The sequence below is a fragment of the Gymnoscopelus braueri genome, assembly GCF_963280865.1.
Source record: "Gymnoscopelus braueri genome assembly, chromosome: 5".
Taxonomy (NCBI): domain Eukaryota; kingdom Metazoa; phylum Chordata; class Actinopteri; order Myctophiformes; family Myctophidae; genus Gymnoscopelus; species Gymnoscopelus braueri.
The window spans coordinates 17,428,685-17,447,949 of record NC_137606.1 but is presented as its reverse complement, the minus strand read 5'-3'; the positions used below and the strand labels follow the sequence as shown (position 1 = coordinate 17,447,949).

The following is a 19,265-nucleotide window of genomic DNA, read 5'->3' as shown; positions in this document are numbered from 1 at the left end:
TCACTCTGATGACGTATGGGTCTTGCGTGACACTGTATACACTCACATAGTAATGAGCAGTGTAACCTCTCGAGTATATACTGCCTGAACTAACCTAGCAAGTTACGCATCATTCCTCACTTACCCCCAACCTTTGCTTCCATTGGTGTAGCTTTGCCCCACCACTTTTCCTCATTGACCAAGCCCTATAAAAGAGATTGTTTGGGTTTAATTGTCATTAAAAGGAGTAGTTCACCCAAAAAATATTATTTTCTATCAATTACTCACCCATGAAGCCTTGAATTCATGAATATTCTTTGGTTTTGGTGCATTCCCGAGCCAATAATTTGACCGGTGGAGTATCCGGTAGGAGACTTAAATGCAGGTCAATTGCCGGTCATCAAATTATTGGCTTAGGAATGCAACAAAAACAAAAAAAACGCCATGAATTCAAGGCTTCATGGTATATGTAGTATTTTTTTGGGTGAACTACATCTTTAACTGACTTCTTTTAAAAAGGTTCACTTAACTCTCAAGAGTTACAGACCCGTAAGACCCTTGGTGGTCCTAGGACCAGACATTGAGAAGCAGTGGTCTAGAACAAAATCACACCCAGCACTGATACATAAATCTTCAAAACCTTCACCGTGTTTATTCATTCACAACTTCCTATCATGTACATACTTGAATACAGTCTCCCTCTGTTTTGGTATGACATAGAACTGGTGGAAAAAATATAAAAATTGCAAGTATATTTATATTACTATTGTACAGAACAATAAAGATGTGGGTGTGAGTGAAAACTCCTCCTCCTCCTCCTCCTCCCAGAGCTGATGAAATCAATTGCAAGAGCATCATTTCATCATTAAACTGCTGTGGCACTTACTGTATCTGTCCTCCACTGAGGTCTCTGCTCACGGAACTGCAGAGTCTCTCTGTGTCCTTGAGCAAGACACACTTAACTTCATTAAAACCGGGAACGCATCTGTGTAACCACTTTAACCATTACTTTATACTTTGGCTATTCAAAAATAGCAGATATACAAGCTCATGAGCTTGTAGATCTGAGCGTGTAGATCTGCTATAATGAGCTTGTAGATCTGCTATTTTTGAAAAATTGTGAAAATGTGTGCAAATCTTTGAATGTATATTTTTTAAAGCAATTTTTTTTTGCTTCTGGGGGGGTCCCTGGAACAACATATTTTGAGATGGGGGTCCACGGTCAAACATATATAATTTTGGGGGTCCTTGACATGAAAAGGTTTGAGAACCACTGATTATAGCAACATAAGTTTTTTCAAAAAACTGTTTGAGTTACAAATGTTTGCTTTGAAAAATATATATTAAAAGATTTGCACAAACCTTCATGATTAAAGAAAAATAGCAGATCTACAAGCTACGAGCTTGTACAGTATATCTGCTATTTTTGAATAGCCAAAGTATAAGATAACGAAAATGACAGATGCTTTCCCAGTCTTAATGGGTTAACTCCTATATGCTCGCCTGCTTTGGACTCTTGATAGAGAAAAGTTGTAGGTGTTGCGTTTTTTCCAAAATTTAAATAGGCACTTATTCATGGGACATATCGTAGTTACTATAATATCAATTTTCTTCAAGCTCACAACGCGCCACGATGCGTCGTGAGCTTGTGGATCAGCTATTTTGGCTATTCCTGACAATTACATTTTTTTTCAAAGTATAAAATACGGTTTTAAGTGATTTAAACAACACTTGTGCCATATCACGGTTATTATGACGATATTCAAAATACGAGACGATATCTAGTCTCACATCACAATGTGGATATAATATCCCGGCCCTAACTACAACAGAGCTGTTTTTCATTGGTATTGTGTGTGCTGATGTACAGTGGCAATATTCCTGAATGTCAGTTTCAAGACATCGTTGCTGCAGGCAGTAACCAACCCAGGTAATTCAGACATTTAAAAAAACATTTAAAAAACAAGTATCACTGTTGCCATCCAAGATTGTCAGAATTGTCACAATCAACAATAAATAACGTATAAAATTACTAGTTTGATTGGAATGCAGCATCCTACTGATAGTAACATTATAGAGATAATACGAAATATGCCCACTAAAACAAAATGGAACGAGAAAAGACTTTGCATAAAAACAAACAAAATGTCTGAACACTGACATAAACAACTTTTAAAATGTTTTCATTACACTCACGCACCACGCGTACCGCACGCACGCACACACACACACACACACACACACACACACACACACACACACACACACACACACACACACACACACACACACACACACACACACACACACACACACACACACACACACACACACACACACACACACACACACACACACACACAACTGTAAGTACATTCTTTTTTTCACTGTCCGCAGTTGGGACAATTAGACCAAAACAGACAGCCAGACAGGCAAACAAAGACAGACAGACAGACAAGACGAGTGTGAAAATAACACAAATAAAAAATAGAATAAGAAAAAAAGATCCCATATCTCTCAGAAGTACTCTGTCCATTTCCACAGTGGAGGTCCTTCAGTTCCACCTCTACACTGTGGGAGAACCATCCCATAACCCCAGTCTTCCATGACATCCAGGTGACTGCTGGTTCAACTCCTATGACACAATCCATGGTTAGGAGGAGGCTCTGGGGCCAGGGCGGAGGAGTGGAGGGGGGGGGAAAAACAAGGCACAGCTATTGGTCAAGGTCCATGTCCATATCTCACATCTCTGCCCTCCGATTGGTCCCCGGCTTGTCCCGTGCGTGAGGGTCCTCCTCGTCCACCTCCTCTTCCTCCTCCTCGTAATTGTCTTCCTCATTGTTCTGGGCCACCTTCCTGTGATGGTCCTCTTCTCTCTTGGCACCTCCCTCTTTCACCTCATCCTGATGAAGACAGGACAAACACACACACAATGGGATTTATGGGTGCACCGGTTATCGCGTAGATCTACGCGAACCTAAATAAAGCCGCAGCGTGCCAATCGTGTAGCCTACGCGACGTGGTCTTTTTTTTTTTTCTCTCTCGCAGTGACACATTTCATTGTAGCACACCTGGATACGGAAATGACGTCAATCGAAGATTTTCGTTCCCATCTGCCGCCGCTCTAAAAATTCCGTTAAATCGCCATTATCTCAGTGTTGTTTTTCTCCGCGCTGAACGCTGCTTGAAACGGGTTTTAGAAACTGATACTACTGCAAAATGGAATGTCGCCGATTGAAAATTTCTTCTCTGGGCCACTCACACAACTACCCTGTGTGTCTACAGACAGTTGAACACTCGATCATAAGGTATTTAGCGAGGTCTGTGGCGAGGTGAAAAAATTAATAAAAAATAAGTAAATCGCTGGCAGTGGGTGAGTACATTATGATATTAAACTCTGGCATGGAATGTGTCAACTAAAGAATTGGTCAATATTTTAGCCGGAACGTAAAGGGAAATGAAGAACATTTTCAAATATGGTGACATACGACACCGTTGTGCAACGAAGTATGATGTAGCACTTAAACCATTCACTGCCAAGGACGACTTTTATGACTTTTTTTCCAAAGGCCCACACTGCCACAGACGATTTTGACGACTTCGTTTTTTTTGGGTGTTTCCACTAGATGGCGCTCTTCGCTAACACATGAGTGACCATTTCATCCCCAGATGCACGCAGAACCAGGAGATCAAGTGATCCCAAGATTTACTGCTCCATTCACTTCCTGGTTAACGTATTTGGGAAATCGCCTGTTATCTCGCCTCCTGTGTTTTACTATGTATTTTTGACGAGACATGCTATTTTCAACGGCCTATAACAAGCGAACGGGGGGTCGCGATGACATTTATTTTTTCTTTTGCGGAAGCACAGTGAAACCCCTCGTGATTAGCAACCATCAGGGGATCGATCATACTGGAGATAAATATTCTGTGACTACTTGAAAAGGTAAGAAAATAAAAAAATCGCTGGCAGTGGGTGATTCATTTATTCTGGCAGGGAAAGAGTTAAGTGGTTATCGATCGATTGGCTAGAAGAGGAAAGTTACATAGTGCAGCTTTGACACAAGCGATTACATGAAAATAAAAGCCTGAAAGAAGCCAAGGCCGTGCTGAACAGTTAAAGGCACAGAAGAGCTGTGTTTGCTAAATCTAACCGCTCATTGGATTTAAATCCTGTCACGGAAAAAAAGTGAAGTTTACAGAGCTTAGCTTGATGTTTTATTACAATTTTTCTCATACTGTAGCTGTGATATATTTGCAGTCCATTGAGCTGTAGGACCTGCCTGTAAATCAGCAGGCTCTGGTGGTAACCAGACACCTAGACACCAAGACACCTGATCCAGCCTTCATTTACCACACACTCTGGCCAGGTTACTGTTACAGGGACAATATGGCAACGCGGCCAAATGGTTTGCACACGGACACAGGTGAAAAGACACACAAGGCAGGGAAATATATCAATATCCTATCAATATCTACTGTATGTTATGATAATGAGACTAGATATTGCCTGGGATTTTAGGATTTGACATAATTGTTGTTCTTTTCCTGGCATTAATCGTTAAAGCCCTATTTTATACTGAAATAGTCAATCTACAATCTTTGAAAATGTTTGGGGGAAAAAATAAAGCACATCGTTACAATACGATATTATCGTCACAGTATTGATAGCATTTGGTAAAAAAGACTGTGAAATTAAATTGTGTCTATTTCGCCCAGCCCTGACACACACACACACACTGAGGCTTTAAGATCTGGGCCTGAAGAAATCGTTGTGACACAAATTCTATGGCGTCCAGGTGGCGCTCTAGTCTCTCACCTGTTCTCCATTCTCCTCATTATAAGGTTCCTCCCCTTCCTCCTCCAGCTCCTCTTCTCTCTTGGGACTGCCAGCCAAGTCCTCCTGAGCCTAACACACACCAAACACAACAAAAAAAAGAAAACAAGAGTCATCCACTTATGCACTATTCATAAATTTTTTATTATAGCCAATCCAGGGGTTGGTGAAAGGGCCTTTCTGTGTGGAGTTTGCATGTTCTCCCCGTGTCCCCTAGGGTAGGTACCCTCACAAAAAACATGCAGTAATCCTGGTCTCTATACTGCCTCCCCCTGGTCAGCCGGGGCGCCTGAAGGAGGGGAAAGGAACTGGTTGGAATAACGTGTTCCTACCGGGGAAACTCCCCCCTGTCAGGTGATAAGAAGCGGTTTGCTAGCTCCTCATGCATTGAAGCTCATGAGCTCAGTTCAGAGCTCTCCCTGGGCTGGCAGAGGGAGAGTAGCGCCCAGGATTACAATAGGCAATTGGCACTGGGTGAAAAAAATGGGGTTACAAAATCGTGGGATAAAAATTTAAGAAAAAAAGATTATAGCCAATCTACAAGATCACATGAACAAATTGCATCATGAGCATTTTGAGGTTGTAGATCGGCTATGTTTTATATATTTATTGAAAATGGTAAAAGAGGTGGACGTGTTTCCAGGGTTACGGTTTGGTTCCACTCTTACAATACAACTGTATGCAAGTGTTCACAGATCACAGTACATGATACGTGATATTCTGGGGGTAGAACTGACTCACACTTTGTCAAACGTCATTCTTTGTGTGTGTGTGTGTGTGTGTGTGTGTGTGTGTGTGTGTGTGTGTGTGTGTGTGTGTGTGTGTGTGTGTGTGTGTGTGTGTGTGTGTGTGTGTAAGGTGCAGACCTCATCCTCTCCCTCTTCCTGGTACTGGTCATCTAGGGTGTCTTCCTGTTGATCTGGATTCCCAGCCATCTGAGCGCGCGCACACACACACACACACACACGCACACACACACACACACACACACACACACACACACACACACACACACACACACAATCTTTTTTAGCCAGTTTCTCATCCATGGGCTGGTCAGTTAATTACTTGGGTAAAAGTACAAAAGTATTGGTATCAAAATGTACTTAAAGAGGTGGTGCCATGGTTTTGCACTTTTTCTGTTTTTCATGTGTCTATGAGGTTGATAGAACTTCATTAAGCCCCCTGGTGGTGTTTTTATGGTGTTTTATGTCTTCTCTGACTATTTTGAGTTTCAACCTGGAGGCTGAAACCTTGAGGGTCAAACGTGCCAATTAATAGAAAAACAGCCCTTTAGTGACACAGTAAAATTATACCCTCCCCCTCATTATCATAACACAACAGGTGTGGGCATGAGGAGGAGGAGGGACTAGGACAGGTGGGTGGTGCTAAGGTGGTGGAGGAGGTGCTAAGGTGAGAACCAGGTATACTTAATGAACTGGAGGAGTGTCCACATAAAAACATATTTTTAACAATTTCTGTACACTTTTTTGAAAAAAATCTTCCTCCTAGTATAACCATAATACCTGATGATTATGTTTTAGGGGGGGGGGGAATCACTGAAAATCACGGCACCCCGTCTTTAAAGTACCAAAAGTAAAAGTACTAAAATGTTTGAAAATAGGAGATCTACAAGCTCACAACGCGTCGCATTGTAGATCGGCTATTTTCAAATAGCCTATGTATGAAACATGGCTATAGTGGTTAATGTCTGTTTTATAATGTAATCATTTATATCTGCAAAGTAACTAGTAACTAAAGTTTTCAAATAATTGTAGTGGAGTAAAAGTACAATATTTGGCTCTGAGATCGAGATGTAGTGGAGTAGAAGTAAAAGTAGACAATTGGAAATACTCCAGTAAAGAAAAAGTACCTCAAAATTGTACTTAAGTACAGTACTTGAGTAAATTTACTTAATTACTTTACACCACTGACTGGGGATCCTTGAAATGAAAAAAAAAGAGAATGACTGTTATACAGCTCTATGTTCCTTCTCACCACTAGCTCTTCCTCCACAGCAGGCTTATGAGGGTCTGCTGCGTGCGCAGCTCCGTCTGTGTGCTTGGCCGGCTCCTTCTCCTCCTCCTCCTCCTCCTGCTCCTCCTCCTCGCCTCGCACCCGGTGCTGGGGCCGCTGGTCCTCGGCCTCCTCGAACTCGTCCTCTCCCTGGTTGTTGGGGTCGTCCTCGGGATCCACCTCGCCCTCTGCTGCCGCCTACAGGCCGGGGGGAGGAAGTGGAACATAGCAGTGGTGAAGAGTTGAAATAGTTTGGACTGGAAATGTAGTGAGAGATAAGGGACTTTGTGACTGGATGAAGGGGTGATATGTAGCAGTGTTGATTTCGTCGACTAAAACTATGACAAAAAAATGTTCGTCGACTACCTTTTTTCACTGAAGAAAACTAAATAAAAACTAAATAAAAACTAAATAAAAACTAAATAAAAACTAAACTATGATGACTAAAACTAAGACTAAATATATTGACAATTTGGTCAACAAATAAAAACTAGACAAAAAATAGGGGGGGACTCCAGTAGAACTAAGACAAGTCATTTTATTTAGGGGGGGGACTCCAGTAGAACTAAGACAAGTCATTTTATGTTTGTTATGCGCTCAGGTGTTGCGCTCTAAAAATAGCCGACCTACAAGCTTGAATTTTATTCAAAAGACTATGACTAAAAGAAAACCAAAATTTGCTGTCAAAATCAACAGTGATATGCAGTGAGAGATACAGGGCAGTGTGAATGGATGAAGGGTGATATGTAGTGAGAGATGAAGGGATGCGTGCATGAATGGATGAAAGGTGATATGTAGTGAGAGATGAAGGGATGTGTGCATGAATGAAGGGTGATATGTAGTGAGAGATGAAGGGATGTGTGAATGGTTGAAGGGGTTGATTAGATGGGTGGATGAATGGACGGACGGAAGTACGTTTAGGTGGATAAATGGCTAGATGGATGGATGAACAGAGTTGGGTTCGTTCTCAATAAAATTATGTATTACTATGTGTCAGATTTGAACCAATTTTCAATATTTTTCAAAAATAGCAGATCTACAAGCTCGTAGCGCGGCACTCTGGGTTAATAGAAGGACACATTGCCCAGGTAAAACAAAACAAAACACTTGCAAGTTATCTAGACAAGGAATACACTCCAATGGAAGTTGAGCTGAAGAAAGTATTTCAACTGCAGGACACAAAAGCTTTCTTGGATCAACAAGAGTTCACAGCGTGTCTGATTTACTTAGTTGTACAGTACAGCTGATAGACAAGCTTCACAATGTGTCACGGCGTGATGCACTGTGAGCTTCTTTTAGTTTATTTTAGCTTCAATGGGGAATGAAAATTGTAACAAGTTACTTTTTGGGGAAGGGTAACTGTAATATTATTACTGAAATTTACAAATTAACAAAACTGAGATGACAGTAAGGATGACATGCTGGATGGACATGGAGGGATGGATGAATGGACGGGTGGATGGATATACCTGTGGCACTCTATTATCCTCTTCATCATGCTTCTCCTCTTCCTCCCCATGAGGATCTCTCTCTGTTGACAAGGACACACGCACACACACACACACATTAATACGGTCTCAAAATGGCACCAGGACTAGTAGTCCTCAAACTTTTCATGGATCCCCAAATTAATATGTATTTGGCTGTGGACACCCATACGAAAATATTTTGTTCCAGGGACCCCCCCATGCACGATTTGTGTTGCTACAATGTTTATATATTCTTATTTTTTTTTACATTCTTTCACAATGTTTTGAAAATAGCAGATCTACAAGCTCACAGTGCGTCGCGATGGCCGCACTGTGAGCTTGTAGATCGGCTATTCACAAATAGCCGATGTATATTGTCGTCGCCTTGCTAAACTAATGGCCTATGTCATTTTTTTTTGTTTTTCAGGAAAAAAAAAACTGATCCAAAACTATATCATATTTCTTAATCATTTCACCCAAAATGTTTATAACAAATTATGACTATTTAAATAGAAATAACACTGTCTGTCAGTTATGTAACATAAGAGATTTAAATAGGTTTAAATAGGATTAAATCTGACTTAGGCCAAAAATATATATATTAATGGCCTAAATCAGTAAATAATTTGGCATAAGTCACAAAACCATGTGACTTCGGCCCAAAAAATTGCCTATTTTGGCCTAAGTCACACAGGAGCTGACTTATGCAAAAATATCATTTTCCTCAAAAAATTACTTCGGCCATTAGTTTAGCAAGGTGACGTTGTGTTAAAGTGGTTAAAATGGCATTAGTCTTTGATGCTTGTCATTCCAACTTCCTTCCTTAGAGGGCAGTAGAGAGGCTGTCTGGTACATTACATTACATTACAGTCCTTTAGCAGACGCTTTTATCCAAAGCAACTTACAATAAGTGCATTCAACATAGGTAGGGAACGAAAACTACTAATCACCAGAAGTATTAAGTGCATTCTCTTTTAAAACTAAGGTAAAAGTGCAATATATCAGCTACCTACTTTCTTAAACAGATGAGACAAATAGGAAAATCAAATGAGCAAGAGAGCTAAAACAAATAAGTGTATCGAATAAACAAGATCCAATAAAACAAGAGTTTGTACAACTAGTTAACAAGTAGGCCAGGCGAAGAGGAAGGGTAGTGTTTCCTGAAGAGGTGGGTTTTCAGTCTGCGGCCAAAGCTGGGCAGTGACTCTGCTGTCCTGACATCAGTGACTCTGCTGTCCTGACATCAGTGACTCTGCTGTCCTGACATCAGTGACTGCCGTCCTGACATCAGTGACTCTGCTGTCCTGACAACAGTGACTCTGCTGTCCTGACATCAGTGACTCTGCTGTCCTGACATCAGTGACTCTGCTGTCCTGACATCAGTGACTCTGCTGTCCTGACAACAGTGACTCTGCCGTCCTGACATCAGTGTCTCTGCCGTCCTGACATCAGTGACTCTGCTGTCCTGACATCAGTGTCTCTGCCGTCCTGACATCAGTGACTCTGCTGTCCTGACATCAGTGACTGCCGTCCTGACATCAGTGACTCTGCTGTCCTGACAACAGTGACTCTGCTGTCCTGACATCAGTGACTCTGCTGTCCTGACATCAGTGACTCTGCTGTCCTGACATCAGTGACTCTGCTGTCCTGACAACAGTGACTCTGCTGTCCTGACATCAGTGACTCTACTGTCCTGACAACAGTGACTCTGCTGTCCTGACATCAGTGACTCTGCTGTCCTGACATCAGTGACTCTGCTGTCCTGACAACAGTGACTCTGCCGTCCTGACATCAGTGAATTTAGTAAGTTAACGCCCTACTGGACCACACTACAGCGTCACACATTAAACATCAAAAGTAGCAGATCCACAAGGTCAAAACGTGGCGCAGCTTGTAGATCTACTACTTTTGCTATTTTTCATTTGAATCCTGAAAAGTAACAAGATTATAATGAGGTTTCCACCGAACAGAGACATCATGCTCATCATGACCGTCTGAGCAGCCATCAACTGGGTGAGGCTGAAAGTCAGCGTTAACAGAGGTGTCCCCTTCCTCACCGTCCTCATCGTCGATGCGGTTGTCGTCCTCTCCCTGGACGATGTCGTTGTCCATGTTCTCGTACTCCTTCTTCTTCCTTCACACACACCCAGTGATGACAAACGGTAGACAGTCAGACACTCAAGCACACAGTGGTTCTCACACTTTTTCATGCCAAGGACAAGGGGCCAGCTTCTGAGTTGTAAATTGAGGCTGTATAGGAAGTGACAGTTCATATGAATGGCCTGTAGTCTCGCTGTTTCACCCCTGCTGGTGTCAGAAAGAATTACTCTCCAATCAAGCGGATGGGTTTTTGCCGAACTTTAAACTTGATTGTATTACATTAACCCATTAAGACCTGAGGCGATTCTTAAAAATGTTTTCTAAATCCTAACAGTTTTTTGAAAAAAAAATCAAAAAAAATGTTTTCAATATTTTTCAAAAATAGCAGATCTACAAGCTCATAGCGCGGCACCGAGCTTGTATATCTGCTATTTTTGAATAGCCAAAGAAAGTGACACAGATGCGTTCCAGGTCTTAATGGGTTAATAAACATTGTCATAAATACTATATGCTCCCAGTCGCTAGTTTAAAGTCTTCTTTCAATCACCATGATATGCGTTTTGGTAAATGATGTGATGTGATGATTTGATTGACAAGCTACACAACCAATAGCATCATTTTTTCCCCCTTCTTCACGGAACCCGAGGCTCGGCCCGGCCCGACTAATTGGCATAGATTTTGGGCTTGGCCCAGCCCGAAGACGTCGGGTCGGGTCGGGTACGGGCAGAATTTGAGAACTATACGCGGCACTCGCTATGAGCTTGTATATCTGCCATTTTTTAATAACCAAAGAAATCTAAAATGAACTCTTGCTACAGTATGTTCAAAGCCGTTAGGAAATGGAAATAAGAACCGTTGTTCCAATGGATCCACTGTAGTTACTATTAATCACAAGCTCTTCATTAAAAAAGTTAATTATTAGTCAATAATTAGCAATTAAAAAATTTAATCATAGGCGAAAATATGAAACGTTTTACAAATAGCCTTCTCCAGGAATTATTATCCATTATTATATCAGACAGGCAGCATCAGCCTGATCTCCTGGATCAGGCAACGACAAATGCGGGTGGTAATATATTTATTGTTGTTAATGTTTATTTAAATAGTGTTGACACACACACACACACACACACACACACACACACACACACACACACACACACACACACACACACACACACACACACACACACACACACACACACACACACACACACACACACACAGTGTTTTGCATGCACAGTCAGCGGCCTGACCTAAGTTGCTCCTCTCTCAGCAGCTGCTCCCTCCTGTCCAGCTCCCTGTGGTGCTGCTCCTCTCTCTCCTGCTCCTCCTTCAGTCGCAGCTCCCTCTCCCTCTGCTCCTTCTGCCTCTGGGCCTGCAGGCTCTCCTGACGGAGCTGGAGCTGCCTGCGCTCCAGGGCCCTCTGGACCTCCAGGCGCTGCTGTTCCTGCTGCTGCTCGTACGGCGATTTCACGCGCTCCCTCACCTGGACGTGGGCATCGCGCTGCTGCAGCTGGGCCTCCTGGCGCGGCTGCTGGGCCTCCTGGCGCGGCTGCTGGGCCTCCTGGCGCAGCCGGGCCCCCGGGTGCGGCTGCTGGGCCTCCTGACGCAGCTGGGCCGCCGGGTGCGGCTGCTGGGCTTCCTGACGCAGGTGGGCCCCCGGGTGCGGCTGCTGGGCCTCCTGACGCAGCTGGGCCTCGTGGCGCTGCTCCGCCTGCATGGGGATCCGAAAAAAGGGAAGATGAACAGATGGAAAACGAACTGATGGAAAAAAACAGCAGCTGGTGTTAATTTGAAAGGTAAACACAGTGGAATGTTGCGATCTCTCTTTGGGACGATTAACTCAATTACTGTCTGTGATGATGTAGATTACAACATGAATAGAATAACACATTGAGTGTTGATCAAAGACGTCAACATGAAAATTATTTCATTAAATGTATCCACGTTCGGGTGTATAGGAACTAGGAACTAGGAACTACCTCTGATCTAATTCTGGCACAATTTTAAAAACACCAATTTAACTAAAATGAAAAATAGTCTCACAGCAGTGATTCTCAACCTTTAGAAATTCAAGGATGCCTACTTTGGTAATGCATTAGGCCACCATAACTCTGCAGAGTTACAGAGCTGTAGGGGTCCATTTGGTTTCCTAACTATCAATAATTTAGCTGGGGACCCCCGGACCCCACTTTGAGAACCACTGGTATCCGTTCAATCCGGGAACGCATCTCTGTCATTTTAGATTTCTTTGGCTATTTTTGGAAAAATCATGAAAATGTATGCAAATCTTTGAATGTATATATTTTTTACATTTGCAACTCAAATCTTTGCTTCTGGGGGTCCCTGGAACTAAATATTTTGAGATGGGGGTCCGCGGCCAAATACATATCATTGTGGGGGTCCTCGACATGTGAAAGTCTGAGAACCACTGATATATAGCAACATAAGTTTAAAAAAATATATATTTTTCCAAAAATAGCAGATCTCATGAGCTTGTATATCTGCTATTTTTGAATAGCCAAAGAAATCTAAAATGACACAGATGCGTTCCATACAACCAGTTCTACAACAAATTCCCCAAAACCAGTTCTGACCGGTTGAGGCTGGCGTCTCTGGCGGTCCAGAGCGTTCTCGTCCGGCCGTTCCGGCTCCGCCTCGGGCTCCTCCTCCTCCTCCTCTTCGCCGTGCGGCTGGTCCGGATCCTCCTCCTCCAGCTTCTGAGGCTTCCCCGCCTGGGCCATCTCCTCCTCCGCCAGCTCCCTCTTCCGCTCCGCGTCTCCCTCTCTGTCCACCTCCTCCTCCTCCTCCTCCACCACCTCCTTCTCTTCTGGCAAGGCGTCCTGGGACACCACGGGGTGGGAATGGACTTCTGACTGGCCGTGCACCTCCTCCTCCTGGAGGTCCAGCTGCGGAGCAGAGGAACGTTGGAACGTTTAACTCTTTAAGACCGGGGAAGCATCGTTTGTGTCATTTTAAGATGTCTTTGGCTATTCAAAAATAGCAGATCTCATACAAGCTCAGAGAGTGCCGCGCTATGAGCTTGTAGATCTGCTATTTTTGAAAAATCTTGAACATTTGTGCAAATCTTGGAATATATATCTTTTAAAGTGAACATTTGTAAAATATTTTGTTCCAGGGACCCCCAGAAGCAAGCTCATAGCGCGGCACTCGGTGCCGCGCTATGAGCTTGTAGATCTGCTATTTTTGAATAGCCAAAGAAATCGAAAGTGACAGAGATGCATTCCCCCCCCGGATTGAATGGGTTAAGAGAGGATTGTGTGCCAAAACTTTGACCATGTCAGGGACCCGCACATTAATATGTACTAGTCCATGCCTGGGGATGTGTGCAGTCAAAGTATTAACAGACTTTGGGTGATGTGCTGTGCTGTACAGCAATAGTCCCAAATAGGCGACGGCTGTAAGCATGCCGACGATAGCTCCCATAGCCCGAATTCTTTTACATAAAAACGCTAATTAACAGCATACATTTGGGGAAAGTGAAAAGCGGGCGTCACTGTTCCGTGCAGATGCTAACGGTCAATGGCCGTGTGAAAATACAGATACATTGCTCCAACCACTGAGGAGAACAGGGCAGAAGAGATTTTGGGGACAGACAGAGTTTTGGGGAATTATTGATAAAAAAAAAGAAAAAAAAGGAGGAAGGAGGATTATTGTAACGATTTTTTGACTGCAGACCCCCATCTGAAAAAAATGCCATTTTTTGTGAGCTTGTAGACCGTCTCTTTTCACTATTTTTGCATTACAACGTTGCGAGACGAAGTATAAAATAATGCTTAAGTGGTTAATTCGTTGAAATATAAACATGCTTAATAAAAAAATGCGCTTCTCGATTATTCAATAAATCGGAGAAGTAATCACTAAAATAATGGCTAAGAAAATACAGTAATCGATAGTTTCAGCCCTAATGGAAACTAATCCAAGACTGCCACATTACCCTGGACTGGGCGTCCTGGTCCTCATGTGGGTGTTCCTCTGTGTGTGGTTCAGTCAACAGCGGGGCAGGCTGGACATGGGACTCAGCCGCCACCGCTGCAACCTGAGGCTGCTGGCCGTGTCCCAAGCTGGGCATCCTGTTCAGAGTCTCCCTGAGGCGTTTGTACTCATCTACCTGCATCTGGTGGTGAAACAAACACACAACGTTGTCAAAGTACAGTTACGACTAACGTATTTTAGCTATTATTATTATTTTTACGCAACTGACTCAAAAGCATGAAGGCTTTCATGCAAAACTCTTCTAAACAGGCAAGTCATTAAGAACATTCTTTTTTACAATGGTGGTCTGTCAAAAGGCAAGGCCTTTTGGCGAAGAGGGGATGGGGCAAAAAACAAACAAAGAAAATCAAAACCAAGTTAGGCAATGCAACAACAAGACTGCATACACACACACACACACACATATCAGAAACAGTAGCAGCAAGCAGGAAAAAGCAAGAAGGAAAAAAAAGTAAGGCTGTCTGTCAGCTAAGTGTCTGCAACACACCAGCATGTCCAATACAGTCTACTGATTTAGCCATAAAAGTATTTTGCAAGTCGTTCTAGTCCAGTGGCTTGGGATGCATTAGGCCAAGGAACCCCAGAACTCTGAGAGAGAACAAATTACGGGTCCATTTGTACAATCAATGTCACAATCAATTTGTACAATCAATGTCACAAATGGACCCTAACGGGTCCATTTGGTTCCATTTGTACACTCTCAGAGTTACAGACCCACAAGGGTTCATTTGGTTCCTAACTATCATTTAGCTGGGGACCCCCTGGAACTCCCTCAAGGACCCCTAGGGGTCCCCGGACCCCACTTTGAGAACCACTATTGTACACAACACATGGGGTATGCAACACATGACACAAATGAGGGGGACAAACCGGTGATGTGGTGTACATGATCATGAACAAATTAATATCACGACGGGTGTGTAAAGATGGCCAGTTCACAGAGGAATATAGAGCGCAGTTGGTGTGTTTTAAAAGCAGCATCTGCATCAAAGCGGAGAGCAGAGTGATAAAGAACACCAAGCCTCTTTCCACTTGAATGGCTTGCAGTTTCCACTCGCTGTCGAGTGGAAACCTCGTATGTCCAAAGCGGTTGATTTGCAGGAGTTGGAAAAAAGAACCTGTGTTCTTAATGTAGTTATTATTCAGTCACAGGCGCTTGTTAATACTATTCACTGGTTCAATATTTATATAAACCCCACAGACACTTTCACTTTTGATAGCGCAAATGGCAGATCTACAAGCTCACAGCGCGTCACAATGCCACAGCTTGTGAGCTTGTAGGTCAGCTATTTTTGTGTGCCACTGCAGTATGACGAAGTAGGGCGTTCATTTACGGAAACAAACATTACAAAAATTGAAATAGAAATACGGATACAAGGTTTCTGCCGGACAGCAACAAATTGTCTTAGATGTATCACTATGACAGCCCTGACTAAACTCAGTCAGCACCCCTGGGGAGGAGGAAAGAGATGTGTCTGAGGGCGTGTGCACTGTGCATGTCTGTCTGTCTGCCTGACGGAAGGCAGGGCGCTCCATAAAGAAGGAAATTGGCCGAGGTGGGAGAAACCGAAAGAAACTGAGAGAGAGAGAGAGAGAGAAAGACAAAGTGCAAGAATGACAGAGGGAGAGAGACAGACAGAGAGAGAGAGAGATGAAGAGCAGTGCTGTACACCAGAGAAAACGATTGAGTGTGTGTGTGTGGAAAGGTCAGTCTCAAGGAGAGACAGCCACGTCCATTCTAATTACCCACCAGCAACACAACATCTTTTTTTCTTTCCTTATGGGGATTAGGCACGCCAATCCAACCAATATTTTTTTTCTCTCTTTTGGAGACAAAAATAGCAGACCTACAAGCTCATATATAGCGCGGTACCGAGTGCCGCACTATGAGCTTGTATATCTGCTATTTTTGCAAATCTTTGAATATAGATTTTTTTAAGCGAACATTTTTAACTCATCTTAGAACTTCTGGGGGGTCCCTCCCTGGACAAATACATATCATTTTGGGGGTCCTTGACATGAAAAGGTTTGAGAACCACCACATATATAGCAACATACCTTTTTTCAAAAAACTGTTAGGATTTTGAAGACATTTGTAGAATCCCCCAGAAGCAAAGAGTTGAGTTACAAATGTTCGCTTAAAAATTATATGTATTCAAAGATTTGCACAAAATGTCCAAGATTTTCCCCCAAAATTGCAGATCTACAAGCTCATGGCGCGGCACCGAGTGCCTCGCTATGAGCTTGTAGAGCTGCTACTTTTGAATAGCCAAAGAAATCTAAAAATTACAGATGCGTTCCCGGTCTTAATGGGTTAAATTTGTTTTCTCCCCCACTTACAATAATCAACAAAGAAAATGACAAAAGATGGTGGAGAATGGTTCAGTTGGGAATTGATAAGTAGTGCTGCTGTAGACTAGACGGTGGGGTGGTTTCCCCCTGTATGCTGTGTGGACGTACCTGAGCTGCTGCCAGCGCACTCTTGTGGTCCTCCAAGGTCAGTGCAAGCTGGTCGTGGGCTGTCTTCAGGTCCTGATGCTGAATCTGCACAGAAAATGCAACCAAACAAAAAGTGCTTATTTTACTTAGAAAATATTTTCATAGGACTTCAAATCTGTTACAGTTTATTGACTCTTCAAATTGACATTGTTTAACTTGCTCAATCAAGCATCATGTTTACTGCTAATATAATTTTTAAATCCAAAAATAGCAAAAATAGCTAACGCGCTGTAAGCTTGTAGATCAGCTATTTCAGCTATTTTTGGAAAATGTATGAACATTTCAGCTATTTCTGCAAATTTTTACTGCTAATATAATTACAATTTGATGTGACAGCTGAATTAAACTAGAAATGTACTTGCACATGGGGAAGCACGGGGCTATACTTTGACTTTGCAATGTGACTCTTGCAAATCACATTAAAGCTGTCCTTGACTCTTGCAAATCACATTAAAACTGTCCAAGTTATCTTTCTGACAGTGACACAAAAAAACTAACAAACAGACACACATGATCACAACACAATTTAACCACTTAAGCCTCATTTCATACTTTGTATAATGGTGCCATGCGGCAAAAATATCTCAAAACACAAACAGTTCACAACACGTTGCTTTGTAGTTCGGGTGTTTTTGTAAACATTTTGACTATAATGACATGCCCAAAATAGGCATGCCAGGTTAATAGTGGTTAACAAAACAACATAAAAGCATAACATTAAAATGGATGTTTGTTGAAGTGATCCAAATGTATGACCCACCCTTGCATCCTGTAGCTGCACATGAATGTCCTGGTGGGCCTTTCTTAGCTGCTTGTTCTCCTCTCTCAGGTTATATGAATGATCTACAGTTAGAAAAACATGAAGCATACAAACATTAAAACTGCACATATAAAGGACGGGTTATTTATTGTTTTCTGCTGTGCATGTGGACATATTTAGTTTGTTGTTCTTTTATAGCCAGCATTATAACCCCTAACAATGTAATGTAATAAAAAAATAAAATTTTCTATCATTCAGTATGGGGAAATAATGTATTTGATATCAATACATTATACAACATCAATCAAATAAATCATTTTAGACAAGGAAAGGCCACACAGTTCTAGGCGAAAAAAAGGCATTTCCAGACCATTAAGATATAACAAGTTTTACTGTAATCTTTAAAAAAAACTGTTCTTCAAGAACATTGGACATGCGTTTAAACCTGCAGTATTAGTTGAAAGTCAGAAGATGGAGACAAAGTAAAAAAAGTCTAACTTTGTAGTAGACTTTGGAAATGAATGATAGTCATGATGACTCATGTTATGTACACTGTTTGTGTCCGTGTGTGTAAGTAACTACAGTGTGTATCATTGAATTACATATACTGATATGTACACATTATACAAATACAGTACATGCAAGTAGGGTTGGGCAATATGATTTCAACACAATTATTTCAAACCTTTTCCTCGCTTATGATAATGAACAATTTTTCCCTAAACCAGATATAAATATCGGTTTCGATACATTTCCAGCTAATTGCCCAGCCGTACATACAAGTGTGTATGCGTGCTTGTGATCCTGTGTAAACGTGCGCATGACAGCTCATGTTTAGACAGTAAACAGGATTGTATTGGAACCTCTGTTGTGTTGAATCCAGTCTGTCTTAACCCGAGGTGACAGCTAAAAGTCAAGAAGCAAATTTGCGATCTCAATGGTGCAGAAAGTGATGTTCTTTTGTTGAAATAAGTGTTAAATAGCTCTATATTCTGATTGTTGTAGAATGTTTGTTCAGTAACAGAGGTCTCCCTGTCTCTCAGGCTTTTTAGTAAAAAAAGAAAATGCATTTCCAGGTTGGGATACCAATTGTATCCAATCAGGAGAGAGACCTCATAAATTGTAAGTGATGACACAAAGACTAGACAAAATTGGAACTGGAAAATTCTACTGTATAAAATTCAAGCTGATAAATAAGTATTCTCTCCTGACTGGGTGAAACTGGCAACTCACCTGAAAATGTATTTTCTGTTATTAACCCATTAAGACCTGAGTTTCTGATTCTCCAAAATGTCTTCTAAATCCTAACAGTTTTTTGAAAAAACGTATGTTGCTATGTCAGTGGTTCTCAAACTTTTTCACTTCAAGGACCCCAAAATGTATATGTATTTGGCCACGGACCCCCATCTCAAAATATGTTGTTCCAGGTACCCCCAGAAGCAAAGATTTGTGTTACAAATGTTCGCTTTAAAAATATACATGTTCAAAGACTTGTGTTACAAATGTTCGCTTTAAAAATATACATATTCAAAGGTTTGCACATATTTTCTCGATTTTTCAAAAATAGCAGATCTACAAGCTCGTA

General features: G+C 42.0%; 1 protein-coding gene across 2 annotated transcripts in view; it reads right to left on the bottom strand.

Annotated features, from left to right (window-relative positions):
• Nucleotides 1-605: 605 nt before the first annotated feature.
• The window catches only part of golim4a (golgi integral membrane protein 4a), a 41,088-nt gene continuing 22,428 nt past the window's right edge, over nucleotides 606-19,265 (bottom strand). Inside the window, exons 6-17 of one of the 2 annotated variants that reach the window (XM_080429563.1) lie at nucleotides 17,681-17,763; nucleotides 16,882-16,965; nucleotides 14,363-14,542; nucleotides 13,002-13,313; nucleotides 11,966-12,118; nucleotides 11,658-11,923; nucleotides 10,359-10,435; nucleotides 8,302-8,363; nucleotides 6,815-7,030; nucleotides 5,683-5,751; nucleotides 4,799-4,888; nucleotides 606-2,882 (exon numbers count right to left, since the gene is read on the bottom strand). In XM_080429563.1, coding sequence (XP_080285689.1) covers nucleotides 2,721-2,882; nucleotides 4,799-4,888; nucleotides 5,683-5,751; nucleotides 6,815-7,030; nucleotides 8,302-8,363; nucleotides 10,359-10,435; nucleotides 11,658-11,923; nucleotides 11,966-12,118; nucleotides 13,002-13,313; nucleotides 14,363-14,542; nucleotides 16,882-16,965; nucleotides 17,681-17,763 — 1,754 coding nt within the window. In that variant the 3' untranslated portion in view covers nucleotides 606-2,720. Of the gene's footprint in view, nucleotides 2,883-4,798; nucleotides 4,889-5,682; nucleotides 5,752-6,814; nucleotides 7,031-8,301; nucleotides 8,364-10,358; nucleotides 10,436-11,657; nucleotides 12,119-13,001; nucleotides 13,314-14,362; nucleotides 14,543-16,881; nucleotides 16,966-17,680; nucleotides 17,764-19,265 lie in introns of both variants that reach the window. The other variant, XM_080429562.1, reaches the window with a different exon arrangement.